The sequence below is a fragment of the Leopardus geoffroyi genome, chromosome D2 (genome assembly GCF_018350155.1).
Source record: "Leopardus geoffroyi isolate Oge1 chromosome D2, O.geoffroyi_Oge1_pat1.0, whole genome shotgun sequence".
NCBI lineage: Eukaryota > Metazoa > Chordata > Mammalia > Carnivora > Felidae > Leopardus > Leopardus geoffroyi.
In genome coordinates, this window is record NC_059334.1 from 61,889,487 (window position 1) to 61,912,115 (window position 22,629).

Consider the following 22,629-nt stretch of genomic DNA (forward strand, 5'->3'; position numbering starts at 1 on the left):
ATTATCAGTATTTTGGATTCTTGTTTCATCGTCCCTAATGTTTTCTCTTCCTATTTAATAACTTCTATCAGATCAAAAGTTTTTAAACTAATTTTTCAAAGAATACTGAAGTTGCACAAGTATACAAAAGTTATACACATGCACATGCAGAATTATTAACTAGTTTGGGTGATCTTTTAACTACTGCTTGAATATCCTTCCCACTTACAGGCCAGTATGATACTAGAACAGTCTTCTATCAGCAGTAAGTTATAGTAAGAGCCTTCCAAATTAAGGACTGCTCAGAAATATTTTAACTATACTAAGGCTGTCCAATCTTATAGTCTTGATGAGAAAACCTACTGTAACAAAGGCACTGCTCTTTTGGTATGAAAGTACTGGCTTAGTATTATCATATATTAACACTCTTAGCAAATCAGAGTTAACACATAGGGTGAGACATTGGACCAAACAAAACAGAAATGTAAACATGTGAAAAAAATTCGAAAGTGGGGATGCCATCAACAATAGCTTTTAAAAAATAACTTAGTTCAGCTAAAGAAACAAACTAATAAAGAAAACAAGTATTTTTACCTAAGGATCAGTAGACTTATTCCAAAATAAGTTCTAAGTTCTCTCTCTCTAGAAGACAACTGTACCAAAACAGAAACAAACAAAAACCAACTATGAAATGAAAACTAACTACGGTATGAGATGGGACATAAAATAATGCCTTTTGTTTTTCCCAACCCCTCCCCAAATAATGCCTTTTAATAACAAACATAATAGAACTTTTTCATCCAAACTAGCCTTCTCCCATTCAAAATAATCACTCCTCAAGTCAATATATACTTATTCCAATAATGCAATCATTACTCAGAACATGTCTGAAATTCTTTCAAAACTACTTTCAGAGTCTATAGCATGTTGTTCTAGATATCCTCCCTAGTAGCACATTTTTCATCAACAGATGACGAAGTGAATTTAAAGTGGTGGGGGGGGGGGGTGGCAGTTATTCAGAGCAACCAGTGAATAAAACGGTAGATCAAACTGGGTTAAAAAACAGGGGACTACTTAATGAAGCAATGAAGCAGGTTTTCTTGTGTTTATAAACTGGCTATGAAAACAAATTTCTAAAGAATTCCTAAAATGTCTAAGAAATGACAGTGAAGGGGTGCCTGCCTAGCTCAGTCAGTTGAGCGTGCAACTCTTGATCTCAGGGTTGTAAGTTCGAGCCTCACACTCAAATTTTTAAGAGATTACTTAAAAATTAAATCTTAAAAAAAAAAAATGATAGCAATATTGGAATAAGTTTTTCCTAATAAGGTGATTATATGAAGGATATTTGGAAGCATATTTTATTACAGTCTTTTATAAAAAGTAGTCTTTTAAAAAAATGTTTATTGGGGCGCCTGGGTGGCTCAGTCGGTTAAGCGTCCGACTTCAGCTCAGGTCATGATCTCTCGGTCTGTGAGTTCGAGCCCCGCGTCGGGCTCTGGGCTGATGGCTCAGAGCCTGGAGCCTGCTTCTGATTCTGTGTCTCCCTCTCTCTCTGTCCCTCCCCCATTCATGCTCTGTCTCTCTCTGTCTCAAAAATAAATAAACGTTAAAAAAAATGTTTATTATTTAGTTTTGAGAAAGACAGAGTGAGGAGGGGAGGGGCAGAGAGAGAGGGAGACACAGAATCTGAAACAGGATCCAGGCTCTGAGCTGTTAGCACAGAGCCCGACGCGGGGCTCAAACCCACAAACTGCAAGATCATGACCTGAACCAAAGTTGGACACTTAAGCCACCCAGGCACCCCTATAAAAAGTAGTCTTTTGGGGCGCCTGAGTGGCTCAGTGGGTTGAGTGTCTGACTTTTGATCTCAGCATCATGAGTTCAAGCCATGTGCCAGGCTGTGCACTGGGAGTGAAGCCTACTTAAAAAAAAAAAAAAAAAAGTAGTCTTTTGACTCATTTTATATGTGTTTCATTTTGCAAGTCACCTCAAATCACTTCTGGAGATTTACAGAGAAGTATATTTTATTGCTTTACAGTCAATACTGTACATAAGGAACCCTCCAGTTATGCAAACCCATTCAACCATAGATACCATCAAGTTCAGCTTATTCTGAATGGATCCTTGATACTAATCACTGATTGGACTCTAGTACTAAAGTATCACTTTTCATCTTCACAATTCTTCTTTTTCAGTTGAGTACAAACATAATAGAACTTACTCATCCAAATGAGCCTTATCACTCCCTCAGGCAACAGGGAGGCAAGATGTCCTGCATGATATATATATACTGATTAGATTTTTGTTTTGTTTGTGTTTTCCAATTTATTTTTATTAATAATTTTATGAAGCACAATCCTAGTTTTTTTTTGTAAAGGGATCATTTGTTTTTGGAAGTTTTTCTTCTTTTTATCTATTACCCTAGTTTCTCTGTTCAAACACTCAAGCCCTTATTGTTTCAGAAAAAACAAACAAAACCCTATTTAAAAGTTCTTTTAGAAAAAAAAAATCACACCTATTTTTATATTCCTTAAACCTTCAACTGTATACATCTGATCCATTCACAAAGTGATAAATCCCTCAAGAATAAGTCAGAGGATATAAATAGGTTAATAACTTTCAATGACTTAGAGCTGTTCATTCATTAACACAAAACTCTCTTGCATGGAGACAATCTGTTTGAGAGAATGTGGAATAAGGTAATATGTAAATTCTACATTTTCAAGTTGTAAGAAGGATGCCCTGAGTCCTCTCTCATGACTTTGGACAATGAGAATTTCTCTGGCTTTTCTAAGATAGGTTATCTTCCTTAGTTTGTACCAAAAACTTTTTAAGAAACTTTGACAGTGCTGTCACACTAAGAACTTCAAAAGGTGCATCCAGTTTACACACTAGCCACAGTAGGTTCTACTCAGCTGATGTTCCATTATTAATTTAATTCAGTACCATTACAAGGAGCCTCATCTTTCTTTAAGAAACGCTGAAGCACCACACAAACGCTCACATTGTCATATATCTTATTTTTTTTTAATGCTGCCTGGTGCATATATGGTCAAATGATGTTTATAAGGATGCCCAGACCATTCAGGAAGGGAAGGGTCAGTCTTTTCAATAGTGTTGAGAAAACGGGATATCCACATGAGAAAGAATGAAGTTGGATCCTTACTTTATTCCACATACAAAAATTAACTCAAAATGGATCAAAGACCTAAACATAGGGCTAAAACTATAAAACTCTTAAAAGAAAACAGAGGAGAAAATCTTTGTTATACTGATTTTGGCAACCATTTCTTGACATGACAGCAAAATCATAGGCAACAAGAGAAAAAATAGATGGACTGGACTTCATCAAAATTAAAAACTTTTCTGCATCAAAAGACACTATTCAAGACAGTGAAAAGGCAACCCACAGAAAGAGAAACAATATTTGCAAATTATATACCTGGTAAGAGATTAATGTCCAAAATATCTAAAGATATTTCATCTACAACTCAACAACAAACCAAACAACCCAGTTAAGAAATGGACAAAGGACTAAGACAAGACATTTCTCCAAATAAGACATACCATATAGATAGCTAATAAACATATGAAAGGTGCTCAACATCACCAGCCATTACGGAAATGTAAATCAAAACCACAATGAGAGGAAATGTCTGAGCGGCTCAGTTGGTTGAGCATTGGACTTAAGTGGCTGACTCTGGCTCAGGTTATGATCTCAGGGTCTGTGGGTTTGAGCCCTGCATGGGGATCCCTGCTGTCAGCACAGATACCACTTCAGATCCTCTGACGCTCTCTTTCTCTGCCCCTCCGCACCTCGCACTCTATCAAAAATAAATATTAAAAATATATATTTTTAAGCCATAATGAGATACAACCTCCCACCCATTAAAATGATCATTGTCAAAATAACAACAAAAATCTTAAAATAACAAGTGTTGCCAAGGATGTGGACAAACTAGAACCCTCATGCATTGCTGGTGGAATGTAAAATGGTGCAGCCACTGTGGAAAACAATTCAGGACTTTCTCAAAAAGTTAAACATGTAATTACTATAGGATTCACCAGTTCCATTCCAGGGTATCTACCCAGAAGAACTGAGAGCAAAGACTAAAATACATACTTGTATACCAATGCTCCTAGCAGCACTACTCACAAAAGTCAAAAAGGTGGAAGCAACCCAAGTGTCCACTGATGGACGATGGATAAACAAAATGTGGTCTGTACATATAATGGAATATTATTCAGCCTTAACAAGGAATGAAATCTGATATATGCCACAACATAAAAGAAACGTGAAAACATGCTAAGAGACATAACCAAGACCCATGGAATCATATGATTCCACTTATATGAAACATCTAGAATAGGTAACTTCACAAAAAGTAGATTAGGAGTTACAGGGGCTGAAGTGAAAAGATGATGGGAAGTTACTGCTTAATGAGTTTCTGTTTAGGATAATGAAAAAGTTGTGGAAATTGATAATGGGTTGCACAATATTGTAGATTTACTTAATGCCACTAATTATACATTTAAAATAGATAAAATAATAAGTTTTATGTGGATTTCACCACAATAAAAAAAAAAGGGGAGGGAAAAAGGTGCTCTACCTTGTTTGAGATGTCTTTGGTGACAGCATACCAATAATATATAATATATAATACTTCTTACTTTAGATTGTTTCTTCTCCTTTAAATGTCACTAATGACAGGAGCACCTAGGTGGCTCAGTCAGTTAAGCGTCCGACTTCGGCTCAGGTCATGATCTCATGGCTTATGAGTTTGAGCCCCACATCAGGCTCTGTGCTGACAGTTCAGAGCCTGGAGCCTGCTTCAGATTCTGTGTCTCCCTCTCTCTCTGCCCCTTCCCTGCTTCACGTTTTGTCCCTCTCTCAAAAATAAATAAGCATTAAAAAAAAATTTTAAATGCCACTAATGCCAGTAAGTTTTGTGAGGATATACAATAGCTGACAGAAACATGACCTGAGTGGCCTGGACTTAAGTCCAAGTAAATACACCACGCAAAAAAAATGTTCATTTAAATGTCAAGTAAGTTGAGTCAATTCCAAAAACAATAAAACAAGATCATTGAGGGCATCTACTATGCATGACAGGATAAGATGACAGATCAAAGGTCCAGAAATAGTTCTGCTAGTAAGAGGATAATCCTCTAATTTAGCAAAAACTAGTTTCTCTTAATTTCTTCTCTGGTACTTTTAATAGCTTTATTCTATCTTCTCTCTCTGCTTTGGGCTTGTTACTGCAAAATGCTTAGGTTTGAGATAATTGGATTTCATCCCTGGTGGCTAATAACATAGCCTAGAAAGGAGAGGAGGGCAGAAAAATTCAAAAGGAGAGTCTAACATATTTTCAATTCCTCCCAAGATTTAAAAAATGCACAATTTTAGAATTTTAACAATATCTAGAACAAAGTATTTACACAGTACTCCGTGTAAATTTCCTTATGCTTACTCCTAAAAATTAAAAGAAAAACCGTGTAAAATTATCTGTATTCTAAGGATGAGGATTATATTCAAATGCAAGACAATGACTTCTCATTGAGAGATTAGTAAATAATTTCTGTTCCTGTGATAGCTCGGAGCAGCATTAAGAAACAGAACTGACCTAGGTTTACATTCTAGCTATGAATCTTAAGCCAATTTCCACGTACAATTTCTTTTACCTCTTGACTTGGTGAACTATTTGCAAAATAGAGGCAATAATCCCCACTTCAGTGGGCTGTTGTGAAGAGCCCTACACTGTGCAGGGGCGCCATTCAGCTCACGTCATGGTCTCAGGGTTCGGAGTTTGAGCCCCGCATCAGACGCTGTGTTCAGCGGGGAGCCTGCTTGGGATTCTCTCTTTCTCTCCCTCTCCCTCTCCCTCTCTCTCTCTCCCCCCCTCTCTCTCTCTCCTCTCTCTGCCCTCCCTGCATGTGTGCTCTTTCAAAATAAATAAAAGGTACACTGTACATAAAATATATTTTATAGCACATATAGTACATGCTTAATAAATGTTCTCTTCCTCCTGACAATTTCTCAGAAAAATGGGAAGGACTGGACAGTGACCAACATCCATTAGTACTGAAATGGTAACAAAAAATAAGGAACTTACTGTTGGACTTACCAAAATGGCTCAGAACCCTAAAGGTGTTGGAGCTGGAAAAAAATTGTAATGTGCCTCTTTTTGGATCTTTGGGCTCAACAGGGGCAATAAAAAGAAAGGAAAGGGGCGCCTGGGTGGCGCAGTCGGTTAGGCGTCCGACTTCAGCCAGGTCACGATCTCGCGGTCGAGAGTTCGAGCCCTGCGTCAGGCTCTGGGCTGATGGCTCAGAGCCTGGAGCCCGTTTCCGATTCTGTGTCTCCCTCTCTCTCTGCCCCTCCCCCGTTCATGCTCTGTGTCTCTCTGTCCCAAAAATAAATAAACGTTGAAAAACAACAACAAAAAAAAAAAAAAAAAAAAAAGAAAGGAAAAATATGAGAAAAAAAAAAAGCAGACTTCTTGACTGAAAAAGGAAAAATCAAAATGATTTAAATGAACCATAGAGGGGTGCCTGGCTGGCTCAGTTGGCAGAGCATGCTACTCTTGGTCTCCGGGTTGTGAATTTGAGCCCACATTGGGTGTGAAGCCCAAACAAAACAAAACAAAACAAAACATGAACCAATCTAGAAATAATACGTCTTCATAATTGTAAACCAAGAGTCATTCTATATTTGTGAAGGTCATTAAGCAAATATTAAATCCTCCGTGGACACATACACTCTCCCTTGGGGTAAAGACTTCTGAAAATTATACATATATAATTTTGATGTTAATTCCATGAAACTTGTTGCATATTAAGTCTTTCATGCAACTGCAAAGGTCAATTACTTCCTTTCATTAAAAGAGTTTTTACTGTTTCTAAAAAGCAAATAATTTCCAAGGTACTTATTAGAAGCGTATCAGTGATACCTTTGTCATAAAGGAAAAAATTTAAATTTAAATAAAAACCCTTTCTCAGAATCCATTCCTTCACCATGATCCTGCTAAATAACCCTTCACTAAAAACAGTGCTTAATTTCTTTTCTCTGTAAACATAATCTGATGCCAAATACTTTGACATTTTAAATCTATTCAGAAAAAGAACTTCCAACTTTCTATTAAGTTCATGATCATCTGTAATACTTACAAAGAAAATTCAAAAACAAAGGAGTGATTAAATATTCCACTGCTATCTGTCCAACATTTCAGGTTTTTCCACAATATATAGGAATATAAATGAGTTTAAGGTTGATATTCTTGTCCTTATTCCTTAGAGTTTCCTGTATAGCTTGAGACTAGTATATCAATACTTCGGTATCACTGCATTCATCATTTTACATACATCATTATTTCCTTTAAGCCTTATACCAACAGTTTACCCTCCTTCCCCCCCACCCTGTCCCCCGCAAACACACACACACCTTCTTTTTCTTAAATGACTAAGGTCAATCACACTGCTTTTTCTACAACCTCATAGTCTCTAAGGTTAAGATAAAAATAAGACTAGGCCTAAACTCTGAATGTGTGGGACTTAGCCTTCAAAACAGAAATAGGATTATTCTGACTCGTTTACTCTTCGATCACTTCTTACATCCAAATTATTCTAATTTAATAGCTATTGGCTAACATTTGCTTGTAAAAGAAACCACATTTTGCAGATTAGCAGTCTGTCAGATAGTGAACTACAATCATGAGGATGTAATAGCAGTTACTTTAAGTTACTCACTGAATCAGAAAATAATTTCTCATTTGAAACCTCAGCAATAAGTTTCTGGATATAATATTATAAAACTAAGTAATTAGAATACTAAAAGCAATAGAAACCACAGGTCCATTTATGTCTGTTTGCCACTTGAAAAACGAACAAGCAATAAACAACCTAAAAAAAAGTCAATTTTCCCTTTGCTTTCCATTTTTACTATTCTGTCCACTATTAACAAAAATAAATGCAGCAATATAACATTTTTAGCAGTCCTCTATACAAACAAAAACAAGGAAACAGAATTCACAAATAGTATAGCTTTACTCCCTTCATTCTATGGAGGGGAAACAGCTAGGTTAAAAACAACTTTCTTGCTCTTTCATATGTCCAAAGACCTAAATCTTTTTTGGCTTGATTTGTCCTGGGAAATGCAATCATCATTCTGATCCATCTGTCTGAAACATTTCAGCAGAAAAAGGCTAAAAGATTGCTCTCAGATAAAGACCACAAACACAAAATCTGTTGTCTAGAAAGCACCTACATTAGAGCAACTTAATAAGATAGATAACCAAAGCACCCAACAGGTCTAATTGAGGGAAAAAAAGCCTTAAGAGAAGGGAAAAGAAAAACATATATCTGCAGAGGAAGACAAAAATATGCAAAGGACCAGTTTCTGATACACATCATGTGTATTTTTTTTCATGTGCATTTTTTATAAAAAACATAGTCCACCGCTGGTGAATGGTAAAGCTAATATAAAAGACTCAGAATTATTTAGAATCTAAACAATGACTTTCATTTATGTAACTTTTCTGTACTTGGTATACAAACTGGTTAAAGCATAATTAACGTACATACTCCCAGTAAGAGAAAATGTTAATCTACGGTATTAGATAAGGAGCTACATACCAATACTGACATTAATTTTATAGGCAGATCTCAAGATTAAAATTAATTTAGGTCCAAGACAATCAGGAAAAATTAGCTTATGTCAACAGGTTAAGTTCTTCATTTTGGGAGTTTTAAAAATTTTATATAAAAATGTTAATCTTACATAGAAATTCTATAAATAAACTAATAAAAACATTAAAAATGTATAGCTCGTGGGGTGCCTGGGTGGCTCAGTTGGTTAAGTGTCCGACTTCGGCTCAGGTCATGATCTCACTGTTCGTAAGTTCGAGCCCACGTCAGGCTCTGTGCTGACAGTTCAGAGCCTGGAGCCTGCTTCGGATTCTGTGTCTCCCTCTCTCTTGGCCCCACCCCCACTCATGCTCTGTCTCTCTCTCTGTCTCTCTCAAAAATAAATAAGCCATTAAAAGAATTGTTGCCCCTGTTGAGCCCCTTTCCCTGCTCATACTCTCTCTGTCTCTCAAAAAAAAAAAAAAAAAGGATAAATGCTAAAAAAAAAAAAAAAAAATTAAAAAAATGTATAGCTCGCTTTAATTACAAGGACAGTTGATGATAAACAAGATCTCTGAAAGCTTGCATTCAGATGAGATGAAGATAATGAGGTTCCCATCAGAATGGATTATGCTACTGAACACTCTATGACACATTTCATTCAGGGAAATAAATGTACCAAACTACAAGCAAAATCATAAAATTTTTTAAAAGTAATAAAAGTTAGGCAATTATTTCTATTTAAACAAACAACCAACCAACCAACCCGGGGCACCTGGGTAGTTCAGTCAGTTAAGCATCCCACTTCGGCTCAGGTCATGCATGATCTTGTGGTCTGTGAGTTCAAGCCCAGAGTCAGGCTCTATGCTGACAGCTCAGAGCCTGGAGTCTGCTTCGATTCTGTATCTCCCTCTCTCTCTGCCCCTCCCCTTCTCGCTCTCTTGCTCTCTCTCAAAATAAATAAATAAACTTAGAAAAATTTGTAAATAGTAACAATTCCTTTAAAAATCACCTTTAGGGGCGCCTGGGTGGCGCAGTCGGTTAAGCGTCCGACTTCAGCCAGGTCACGATCTCGCAGTCTGGAGCCCCGCGTCAGGCTCTGGGCTGATGGCTCAGAGCCTGGAGCCTGTTTCCGATTCTGTGTCTCCCTCTCTCTCTGCCCCTCCCCCGTTCATGCTCTGTCTCTCTCTGTCCCAAAAATAAATAAACGTTGAAAAAAAAAAAAATAATAAAATAAATAAATAAATAAATAAAAATCACCTTTAAGGGGCGCCTGGGTGGCTCAGTCGGTTGAGCGTCCGACTTCGGCTCAGGTTATGATCTCACGGTCTGTGGGTTCGAGCCCCGCGTCGGGCTCTGTGCTGAGGCTCAGAGCCTGTGCTCAGAGCCTGGAGCCTGCTTCGGATTCTGTGTCTCCCTCTCTCTCTGACCCTCCCCCCTTCATGCTCTGTCTCTGTCTCAAAAATAAACATTAAAAAAAATAATAAAAATAAATAAAAAAATAAAAAAATAAAAATCAACAATTAAAAAAAAAAATAAAATAAATAAATAAATAAAAATCACCTTTAAATTTAAATCTCCCTCATTCTCATGCATTCACTAAAACTGAAAGCTGGTAAGTTCTTAGCAGGAGAAAAAAGAAATCAGTAAAACTGATAAACCTCTTGCTAGACTGAAGAAAAAAAAAAAAAAAAAAGACACAAATTACCAGTATCAGGAATGAAAAATACAACAGTACTACAGATCTTACAGACATCAAAAGAATAATAAAAATATAATGAATATTATGCCAATAAATTTAAAACTCAGTGAAATGGACACAAACTATCAAAACTGATTTAAGAAGAAACAGAAACTCTGACTAGCCCTATGTTTAAAAGTTGAATGCATAATTTAAAACATTCCCACAAAAATAACTCCTGGCCCAGACCGTTTTACTATTAATTCTATCAAATACTTAAGGAAAAAATAATGTCAATTCTACCCAAACTTTGAGAAATAGTAAAGGGGAACAATTCCCAAACTCATTTTATGAGGCCAGCATTACGCCAAAACCAAAATTCAAGAGACATTACAAGACAACTATAAGCCAATGCTCCTCATGGACAAAACGCAAAAATCCTCAACAAAATAGCACCAAATCAAATTTGCCAATACATAGAATAGTACTTAACCAAGTGGTATTTACTCCAGGAATGCAAAGTTGGTTTAACATTCAGAAATCATTCAGTGTAATTCATCCTTGGATCTTCTCAACAGAGGCAGAAAAACATTTGATGAAACTTAGCAATCACTCATGTTAAAACTCCCAGAAAACTAAGAATAAAAGGAAACTTTCCAACTGATAAAAAGCATTTACAAAAAACCTACAACTAATATTATACTTAATGGTGAAAAACTGAACATTCTCTCTCCCTAAGATCAAGAATACAGTAAAGAGGTCGATTCTCAACACCTCTATTCAACATAGTACTAAGGTTTTAGTGCAAGAAGGCAAAAAAAATTTTTTAGTAAGATACAAAGATTAGAAAGAAAAGTGATTTGCAGATAATGATTATATATGTAGATAACTCTAAGAAGTGTATAAAAGAACTACTAGAACTAATAAGTGAATTTAGAAAGTCACAGGATTCAAAGACAATATACAAAAATGAGCTGCTATTTCTAAATGCCAGCAACAAAATAATAGAAAATGAAATTTCAAACACCATTTACAACTACATAAAAAATAGGAAATACTTAACAGATAAAAACGTATAAGACTTTTATACCAAAAAAGACAAAACATTGCTAAGAGATACTAAAAAAGATTAGGTAAATGGCACAATGTATCATGTTCCTGGACTCGAAGACTCAATGCAGTTAAGATGTCAATTCTCTACAAACTGGTCAAGAAATCATCTTGGGGTGCTGGGTGGCTCAGTTGATTCTGGCTCAGGTCATGATCTCATGATTTGTGAGTTTGGGCCTGACATCAGGCTCTGCACTGAGTGTAGAGCCTGCTTAAGATTCTCTCTTTACCTCTCTCTTCTCTCTGCCCTTCCCCTGCTGCACGGTTTCACTCTCTCAAAAATAAATGCATAAACTTAAAAAAAAAAGAACTTCTACAACTCAAAAAAACAACCTGGGGCACCTGGGTGACTCAGTTGGTTAAGTGTCCGACTCCTGACTTCGGCTCAGGTCATGATCTCACGGTTCATGGGTTCAAGCCCCACAACAGGCTCTGCACTGACAGTGTGGAGCCTGCTTGGGATTCTCCTCCCCCACCCGCCCCTCCCTCGCTGGCGTGCACGCTCTCTCTCTCAAAATAAACTTAAAAAAAAAAAAAAAAGATTGCCCTTTTAAAAAAATTTAAAAATAAAAATAAAAGGACAAACAACCCAATTAAAAGATAGGCATCTGAATAGGCACTTCACAAAAGAAATTAAGTAGCCAATAACCACGTGAAGATTTTCAACATCACTATTTATCAGGAAATACAAAGTAAAATCACAGTGATAACACTACACGTTCACCTGAATGGCTAAAATTCAAAGGACGGACAATATCAAACATAAAAAAAGCTTGGAGCAAGCAGAATTCTCATGTTTCCTGGGTGAGACTTTAAAATGGCATGACTACTTTGAAAAACCATTTGTTTGTTTCCTATAAGGTAAACATATAATCTGGCAATTGTACTCCTAGGTATTTACCCAGAGGAAATAAGAATATACACCCACAAAAAGACTTGTAGTATACTACTGTTCGTAGCAGTTTTATTCACAATAGCCCAAAATGAAACGACTCAAAGGTCCATCAACAAATAAATGAATAAACAAATTGTATACAGGTATCCCCTACTTTTTGAAAGTTCAAGTTATGCCACTTAACCTTGACAAATGACCTATATTTGTACCTGTTTTTGCTAACTGAAATAAATCTGAAGAGGATTTTTGCTTTTATGAAAAAAGCGAAAAGCAAAACTGGCATTCAGCATTTGTTTTGCAGCCAGCCCTTGTAGAGGCAGTTCATACCATAAGCACCAACAGTGGCTCCGTGACACTCCTTCCCTGTGACTTAATATCTTAGCATCAAGCCACCATGACTTTCAATTGTGTCTGTAAGCTACTGTGCTTTAGCTCAATTTATTTTGTGTATTCATTAGCAACATGTGTTTTACAGTATCAGAAAAGCCTAAGAACAGTTATTTTGAGGATCTGGAAATGCCCCCAATTTTCTTCCATATAAATTAAGGGTGACTGTTTCTTTGCTTTACGACATTTCAGCTTACAAATAGTTTCAGAGAACACTCTACTTTCAGATAGCAGGGAAAACCTATGCACATGCAATGGACTACTACTTGGCTTCCTCCTCCAAAAAAAGTAAAGTTTAAAGAGAAACAGGATAATTTTATAATGTTGACGGGTTAAAATCACTAGTAATAAGACTTACTGGTATTATGGTCTGAAAAGAATACACCATTTCTGTAGTATTCTTCACAAATGTGCGTAATACTTCATCATGTGAAAAAACATCAGACAAACCCAAATTGTAGAAGATTCTACAAAAGTATCTAACCAAAAGTGTCAAAGTAATGAAAGACGGGACTGTCACAGAAGACACTAAGGAAAAATGAGAACCAAATGCAATGTGGGATCTTAGACTGGGTTAAAGAATATTAGTGGGAAATTTTGCAAAAACTGAATAAAGGCTATATTTCAATTAGTAGTATTGTACTAATGTTAACTTCTTAGTTCTTATAATTGTACTGTGGTCAACTATATTAAATAAGAGGTCACCATCAGAAGAGAATAGAGGCTGGGGCATCTGGGTGGCTCAGTCAGTTGAACATCCAACTTCAGCCTACATCATGATCTCACAGTTCATGGGTTTGAGCCTGATGTTGGGCTCTGTGGTGGCAGTGAAGAGCCTGCCTGCTTTGGATTCTCTGTCTCCCTCTCTCTCTGCCCCTCCCTGCTGTCTTGCTGTCTCAAACAAAACAAAACAAAACAAAACAAAACAAAACATTAACAAAAAAAAAAAAGAGAAGGGGTGCCTGGGTGTCTCAGTTGGTTGAGCATCTAACTTTGGCTCAGGTCATGATCTCACAGTTCATGGCTTCGAGACTCACATCAGGCTCTGTGCTAACCGCTCAGAGCCTGGAGCCAGCTTCGTTCGGTTTCTGTGTCTCCTCTCTCTCTGGCCCTCTCCTGCTTGTGCTTGTGCTCTCTCTCTCTCTCTTGGTCTCTCTCCCAAAAATAAATAAACTTTAAAAAATCTTTTTTACAAGAAGAGAATAGAAGCCAACTATTATTTTTGCAGCTCTTTCATAAGTCTAAAATTATTTCAAAATAAAGTTTTAAAATGTTGAGGGTAAGAAAAAAGGAAGAATGAACTGCTTACTGACAGACAAAAAACATCATCAATGAATCACAAAAACACTATGTTGAGCAAAAGAGGCCAGACACAAGAGTATATACTGTATGACTCCATTTACATGAAATTCTGAAAAGGGCAAAATTAATCTACAATGATGAAAAGCCCTGAGGCAAATGGCAGGGTAGAAGGCAGCACTGACTTCAAAGAGGCAATGAGGGAACTTTTTGGAGTGATGGAAATATCCTTTATCCTAATTGTGGTGGTAGTTACACATGTATACATTTTGTCGAACTAAATATATATACCTAAAATGCATGTGTTTTACCATATGTAACTTACTATTATTTTAAAGTTAAAAACATAAGTTCATATTTAAAAGTATTCCACTTGGTCTTTCCTTTCAGCAGTGCGCAGCAGCAAGATGGTGCAAATTTCCAAGAAGAGGAAGTCTATTGCTGATGGCATCTTCAAAGCTGAACTGAATGAGTTTCTCACTTGGGAGCTGGCTGAAGATGGCTACTCTGGGGTTGAGGTCCAAGTTACATCAACCAGGACAAAAAATCATTATCCTGGCCACCAGGACACAGAATGTTCTGGGTGAGAAGGGCTGGCGGATCTGAGAATCGGCTGCTGTGGTTCAGAAAAGATTTGGTTTCCCTGAGGGCACTGTAGAGCATTATGCTGAAAAAGTGGCCACAAGAGGTCTATGTGCTATTGCCCAGGCAGTCTCTGTATTACAAACTCCTAGGAGGCCTCCTTGTGTGGAGGGACTGCTATGGTGTGCTGCGATTCATCATGGTGAGTGGAACCAAAGGCTGTGAGGTCATGGTGTCTGGGAAGCTCCAAGGACAGTGGGCTAATCCATGAAGTTTGTGGATGGCCTGATGATTCACAGTGGGGACCCTGTTAACTACTACTTTGACACTGGTGTGTGCCCTGTGCTGCTCAGACAAGGTGTGCTGGGCATCAAAGTGAAGATCATGCTTCCCTGGGACCCAAGTGGTAAGACTGGCCCTAAGAAGCCCCTGCCAGATCATGTGAGCACTGTGGAACCCAAAGATGAGATCCATCCCACCACCCCCATCTCGGAACAGAAGGGTGGGAAGCCAGAGCTGCCTGCTGTGCTGCAGCCGGCACCCACAACATAACAGGGTCTCCTCTCCTGGGCAGCTGAACCTGGAGTTTGGATTTTGCCCTGTAAAGACCTGTAATAAAATCTTCGAAAAAGAAAAAAAAAGTATTCCACTTGAATAGTGCATATTTTTATACTGCGTAAACAAATACTGTGATTTGTTTTTTTAGTTTTTAATTAATTAATTTTAAGTTTTTATTTTAATCACCCAGTGCTCATCATAACAAGTGCAGTCCCTAATCTCCATCCCCTATTTTACCCGTCCCTTCCTTTATCCTCCTCTCCTCTGGCAACCATCAGTTTGTTCTCTAAAGGTAAAAGTCTGTTTCTTGGTTTGTTTGTCTTTTTTCCTTTGCTCATTTGTTTCTTAAATTCCACATGAGTGAAATCCTATGGTATTTGTCTTTCTCTGACTTATTTCACTTAGCATTATGTGCTCTAGCTCCATCCATGTCATTGCAAATGGCAATATTTCATTCTTTATGATGACTGAATAATATTCCATTGTGTGTGTGTGTGTGTGTGTGTATACACACACATATACACATACCACATCTTCTTTTTCCATTCATCAGTCGATGGACACTTGGGCTGCTTTTCATAATTTGGCTATTATAAATAATGCTGCTGTAAACACAGAGGTGCATGTATCCTTTGAATTAGTGTTTTTGTATTCTTTGGGTAAATATCTAGTAGTGTAATTCCTGGATTTTAAGTTTGAGGAACCTTCATACTATTTTCCACATTGGCTGCACAGGTTTGCACTACACCAATGCACAGGGGGGATCCTTTTTCTCCACATCCTCGCCAACACCTGTTGTTTCTGTGTTGTTTTAGCCATTTTGACAGGTGTGAGGTAATATGTTACTGTAGTTTTGATTTCCATATCCTTGGTGATGAGTATGTTAAGCATCTTTTCATGGGTCTGTTGGTTATCTGTATGCCTTTGGAGAAATGGTTGTTCATGTCTTCTGCCCATTTTAAATTAGATTATTTGTGTTTTTATCGCTTCTCGGCCTTTTGGCTAAGATCAAGTGTAGATTATTTGTGTTTTAGATGTTGAGTTTTGTAAGTTCTTTATATATTTTGGATACTAACCCTTTATCAGATGTCATTTGGAAATATCTTCTCCCATCCAGTAGGTGCCTTTTAGTTTTGTTGACTGTTTTCTTCGCTGTGCAGAAGCTTTTTATTTTGACGTAATCCTCATAGTGTATTTTTCCTTTTGTTTCCCCTGCCTCAGGGGACCTATCTAGAAAAATGTTGCTAAGGCCAATGTCAGAGAAATTACTGCCTGTGCTCTCTTCTAGGATTTTTATGGTTTCAGATCTCAAATTTAGGTCTTTTTTTTTTTTAAGTTTTTTAATTTATTTAAGTTTTTATTTTAATAAAGTACAGTGATTCTTAAACTGACATATTAAAACTCATGTACCCAAATTGTTCGTTCAATATATATTTTTACTGGGCACCTACTACATGCCAAGTTTGGCAACACATCGGATATAAACGTGAAAAGAAAGCCCTTGCCCTTGAAGAACTCACAGGCCAATGGGGAGACAGGCAAGCAAACAAGAGCTGCAAATGATATATAAGTTGCTCTTAGGAAATGATGTACTAAGGTGTCAGGACTACAGAGAAGACAACGTCTCAGATGAGGTTTCAGAAAGAATACAGATCCTTTCCAAGAACTTATCCTGTGAGGCTATTACACTTATTCCAATGATGTTTATCCCAAAATACTCAAAGCTTTCAAAAAACACTTCTTTTAATCTTGTCTCCATACTTCATGGCACATTGTTCTGGTGAAAAGTCCTTACCACTTCAAGGGTGTGAGGTTTTTTAAATAACAAGTTATTCTCAGATAAATTTAATGTATACCATTCTGGAAAACAGGTGACAGTATAAAGCCAATAAACTTGTTTCCCTATGTGCTTTATGAAGGCAGCACCATAAGACTAACAATGTTTTTCATCCAACATTGAACTATTGAAATGATGTACAGTCTCTCAAGAGGGACTACTTAAAGTAGTCCTTTTGAGGGCTTAATTCCTGGTTTGTTTGTTTAAGGTGAAGAGCTTAGCACTTTGAAATTATACCTCACTATAAACTGTCATTATTCAAAATGATTAATTTAAACTTATCATATACATATACAGGTGTGTGTGTATACGCACTCACATATAAATGTATGCTTAGGTTTGAATCTCAGTTCAGGTATATCACAGCTAAACTTCCTTGGACAAAGTCCTTAATGTCTTATCATCTGTAAAATGAAGACAATAGCAGTATCTGCCTCGTAGGGTTTTTGTAATATTAAGTAAATTATGTGAATGAGATAATCCATGTATTAAATGAGATAATCTATATAGAACATTTAGAATAGGGCTCGGCACATAATAAGCACTTAATAATTGTTAATAATTCCTATTATCTTTATATATAAATATATTAGTGTCTACAGTAAGAGTAAGCATTAAAATATGAAGTCGGATTACAAAAAAAAAACAAAAAAGCAAATAAAAAGAAGAAATTATAAGGTATCTTTAAAGTTTAGAGACTAAGATTCAGTAACTTCTTCATTAAACAAGAAAATTTGGGGGCGCCTGGGTGGCGCAGTCGGTTAAGCGTCCGACTTCAGCCAGGTCACGATCTCGCAGTCTGGAGCCCCGCGTCAGGCTCTGGGCTGATGGCTCAGAGCCTGGAGCCTGTTTCCGATTCTGTGTCTCCCTCTCTCTCTGCCCCTCCCCCGTTCATGCTCTGTCTCTCTCTGTCCCAAAAATAAATAAACGTTGAAAAAAAAAAAAAAAAAAAAAAAAAACAAGAAAATTTGTTTTTTCAATATTCTGTGGGAATAACTATATTATCTCAAAGCTCAGTAACAAAACGTGTCTGGAACCTACAGGTTTTCAATAAATCAAATTGAAATCAAAACTATTTCAATACATTGAGACTGTCTTAATAACCAAGGGGGAAAAAAAAATCTGTCACTTTTGATCCCGTTAACTTCTACCTCTGTTTTAGGTAATATCTCGCCATTCCTTTCCCTTGAAAGGTAAAATTCTAGAAAGGGGAGAGATTGTAGGATTTTCTCCCAATTTGGACAGAAAGATCTACCCTGAGAAAGTACAGTATTTCCACCTGCTTTCTGACAAGTGCTCCTAAAAATGTCTGTGTCTAATTAAAAAACATAAAAGAATAAAAATGCTGTAAAAACTGTAAGGCAATAGAAAATCAAATTAATAACAGAGTATAAAGGAAAGAAAGGAAAATTCAAACCAAGGCAGTGTATATTTTTAATATATAAGTTGTCTGGTAGATGTCATGGCCACATCTATGTGTCAATTACCTATAAACTGCATGTGTTCATTTTTGCATTATTATATTATTATAACATGTATTTATTATTATTCATTTACTAGCCTAAACTGAACATCAAATTGAGATATGAGATGGAACTCAGTTTTCTAATACTGTTATATGAAAGGTTTCTGAAGATAAGTGAATTTATATATTTTAAGATTTTTGCGTAAAGACAGTATTTTTTAGAGAAAATTTCTGAAAGATTCTTTTCCAGGTGTCATGGCAGTACACACATGCATGCACATACATATACGAATATGCACTCAACTCAGTCCTCCACCCCTACTACTTCTTAAATTAAATGACATTTTCACCAGATGCAAATATTTCAATAAAAACATCCTAAGTTCTGAAAATATCTTGCAACTAATGACTAATACATTGATTATTTTAAATATATATCAGAGACAGGAAGGGAGAAACAGCACAGTGCTGTGTTTAAAGTCTTATCTGATAATGAACAAAGCGAACAGCTCTAATTTTTAAAAAAGTCTTTACATAGCATATTTGCAATCCATTTGTCTTAAGAATAACATTAAAAATTTTAGCTGATAAAAGTTTTCCTTAGGTAGAGCAAAAGATACAAAATTCCATCCGTGAAGAATAGTTCAATAAAGTAAAAGCCAAAAGTGCCCTAATATACATATTAATGTATAATGTCACTGCATTATTTCTTACCAGGGTGTCTAAAGTAATTTAGCTCTACTTATCTTTACCATCTAAATCTCAGGATAACTGGTAATTTCAATAGTCATAAATATCAATGGAAGGAGCTTTGATAACAAGAGCTTCTGGTAGCTAAATATATGATTAAATCAAGGAGTGTTTATCAATTGCCTGCTGTAGACCCACTGTGTTATGTCTAAACCAGAAGTTCTTAAACAATCAAAAAGTGCTACTCACCAGCAAGTGTGTAATCCATATCAAAACCAAAACACTTTATTTTTTCCATGGCTAAACTTCGGTTCACAAACACCCTAAAACAAGGAGCAAAAAATAGTATCTCAATTAATACTGAGACAAACCAAAAAAAAAATTCCTAATTTAATGAAATTATTTGGCTATCTTTCTAGATTTTTTCTTCACTTAAACACCAATACTTAGATTCATAAAAAAAAATATTCATGTCTTTCTTATACCATAAGTGAAATCAGGTAGTATATGGAAAAACATGTATTTTCTTATTGTGTCTTGGTGTTAACAATGCCACGTGAAGATTTCAGAGAAGATTTCTCCTTTTCTAAGTCTGACCCACCAAGATAAGTTTATACCTGAGATTTTATAATACATTCACTCATTCATTTGTAATTTATTTAATAAGGAGAGGCTCATTTAAAGCCTACCATGTGCCAGATACTAAAGATATAAATATATATAGATTCATTCCAATATTGAATGCCTACTTTATCCCCAACAAGGTACATGATACACAGTGAACAAAAGAGTACCTGCCCTCATGGAACCTCTATTTTAATTTGCAATCTCTATCCTTGAGGAAATTCAGCCTAGCAGGAGAAAGACTTATACACAAATAATTTTAGCAATTCAATAATTGCTATACAATAAGACAGAGGAGACAGCACCAGTTCTTTGGGGACCAGAAGAGATGCCTGAGCTGAATCTTAAGCAATCAGTAGAAGTTTTCCATTTGGACAAAGCAAGAAAGGCAATCCAGGCAGATTAATCAGGCCAGGATAAGGTTTATAGTGAACTATAAAAACATTTACAGTGGCTGGAGTTGAGGGAGTTTGCTTTGGTTTTGCTTTTCCGTTTGTTTTTGCAAAAGGAGGTTTTCCAGAAGGTCAGGGGTAGGAGGGAAAGGGCAATAAAAGCTATGAAACTAGAGGTACCTGGGTGGCTCAGCAGGTTAAGCATCAGATTCTTGATTCAGGCTCAGGTCGAGATCTCGTGGTTGATGAGACTGAGCCACGCACTGGGCTCTAGGCTGACCCTGTGGAACCAGCTTGGGATTCTCCCTCTCCCTTTGCCCTTCCCCCGCTCTTGCTCTCTACCTCAAAATAACTAAATAAATATTAAAAACAAAAAAAAAAGCTAAAAGGTTACGAGTCAAAATCACGAAGATTCTGTATGCCACGTTAAAGTAAGGACTTTATTGGGCAGACAAGGACAAATTACAGATTTTGAAGAAATGAAATAATCAGTTTCAAATTTCAGAAATCATTTTTGAAGACACAGGGAAAAAACTATAATAGCATGGTAAATCATCAATCACCATGATGATATTCTGGGGTAAGTTCTAATCATTTCTGAAAATAAAAAAATCCTTTCCATCTGATCCCCAGCTTGATAGCCTCTTATTATCAAACCTTTTCTTTGCTTTCATTTTATAAGTAACTGTGAGAAATAAGAATGCTACAAATCACCTAAAAAAATTGATAAAAATAAAGATGCCTGGTCTGGGCTCCCCTATTAATGACGTATAGGTCAATAATCTCCCAAGAGGAGAGACTGTACCAGGAGATACAAAAGACTCCACTGGGCACAAAAAGAAGATACTAGATCTTCTACTGATACTTCATCACTTAAAAATGTTGAATTTACGTATGTTTTCTACTATATATAAGTAAGGACAAGAGTACAGGAAGGGATGAATGTTCTACATTTTAACTGATGGGATACTGAAGAGTTTGGGAACCAATGATTTAGGCAGTGATAGTTTAAATTAAAAAAATTTTTTAAAGTTTATTTATTTTGAGAGAGACAGAGGCAGCGTGAGCGGGAGAGGGACAGAAAGAGAGGGGGAGAGAGAGAATCCCAAGCAGACTTCATACTACCAGCACAGAGCCCGATGCAGGGCTCAAACCCACGAAACTGTGAGATCATGACCTGAGCCGAAACCAAGAGTCATATACACTTAACAAACTGAGCCACCCATGTACCCCATGATTTTTTTTTTTTTTACTCTTCAGCAACTCATATATTACTATTTTAAATTTTAACAGAGAACTTTTCCTCTCATCTCAGAACGTATATATGAATTCTAAATGCAGCTCTATAAAACCCTTAGTTCCTGAGAACTAAATTCTGAGAATTAATGCCAGTATTGGTATTTAGCTCCTTATCTCTCTAACACTGTAGATTAACACTCTATTTCTCTAATGGGATTATGTACATCAATTATGCTTTAACTACTTTATCTACTAAGTACAGATGAGTTGTATATGAAAGTCATTGTTTAGAATCTAGGTAATACTGAGTGCTGTATATTAGTTTTGCCACTGACCAATGGTGAACCATGTTTTATATAAAAAGTACCTATCAGGCCTATTAATAATTCATCTCTTACCTTAAATTATTGTAAAAATGTTCTTTGCACATGATGTATATCTAAAACTAGTCCTTTGCATTTTTGGCTTCCTCTGCAGATACGTATTTTTCTTTTCCCTTTTCTTGGGGCTTCTTTTCCCTTAATTAGACCTGTTTGGTGCTCTGGCTTCCTATTTTAAGTTGCCTTAATATAGGTCCTTTCTTATGGATAGGAGGGGATAGAAGACTAGTGGGTAGCTGAAAGATACAAAGAACTACAAGACAAATGACACCCATCCAAATTTTTTAAACACCCCCAAACCACAAATATATCACCAAGACCCTTTCCCCACTTCATCAAATGTCACCCTGCTTTTACTAATAAAAGCATCTACTTTATCATCACCTTTTCCCAGTTACATAAATCCTTCTGAAGGCAGCACAAGAGGGAGAAGACACAAAGTAATGATTCTAACTCTGGAAACCAAATGTTGCCACTGAAGCTTAAGCTTTTCAAACACACTCTCGGTTCAGGCCAGAGGCCAACTGCATCAAATCCTTGATCAGAGCCCAAACAGCTGACATGCCTAAAATATTCTATGGGAATTCAGGCAGGAACGGACTGGGAAGATTATTCTTCCTTGTGATACAACCCAGGAGGGATATACGTTGGGACACATAATAAAAGAAACAGCTTTGTTTCTGATAGAAGAATGATGTGAGCCGGTTTCAGACAGAGCTAAAATCACAGGGAAAAACCCAGACTTTGCTAATATCATTCAATCAGTTGTAAACGTAGGAAGAAACTACCAACAGACCCAGCAAAATAGCTTACCACAGTTTCTTTCTTGGTCAGAAGAAAAATTAAGCCTGTACTCCTCATCACATTTTTTTAAGGATACGAAGATCAT

At 36.6% G+C, this 22,629-nt stretch overlaps 1 protein-coding gene and 1 pseudogene across 9 annotated transcripts in view; one reads left to right on the forward strand and one right to left on the reverse strand.

Annotated features, from left to right (window-relative positions):
* Positions 1 to 22,629, reverse strand: part of NT5C2 (5'-nucleotidase, cytosolic II) — a 149,434-nt gene that overhangs the window by 28,564 nt on the left and 98,241 nt on the right. For all 9 annotated transcript variants that reach the window (XM_045438761.1, XM_045438762.1, XM_045438759.1 and 6 more), the window contains one exon: positions 19,355 to 19,428. In XM_045438761.1, coding sequence (XP_045294717.1) covers positions 19,355 to 19,428 — 74 coding nt within the window. The remainder of the gene's footprint in view (positions 1 to 19,354; positions 19,429 to 22,629) is intronic.
* Positions 14,366 to 15,122, forward strand: LOC123577023 (annotated as a pseudogene).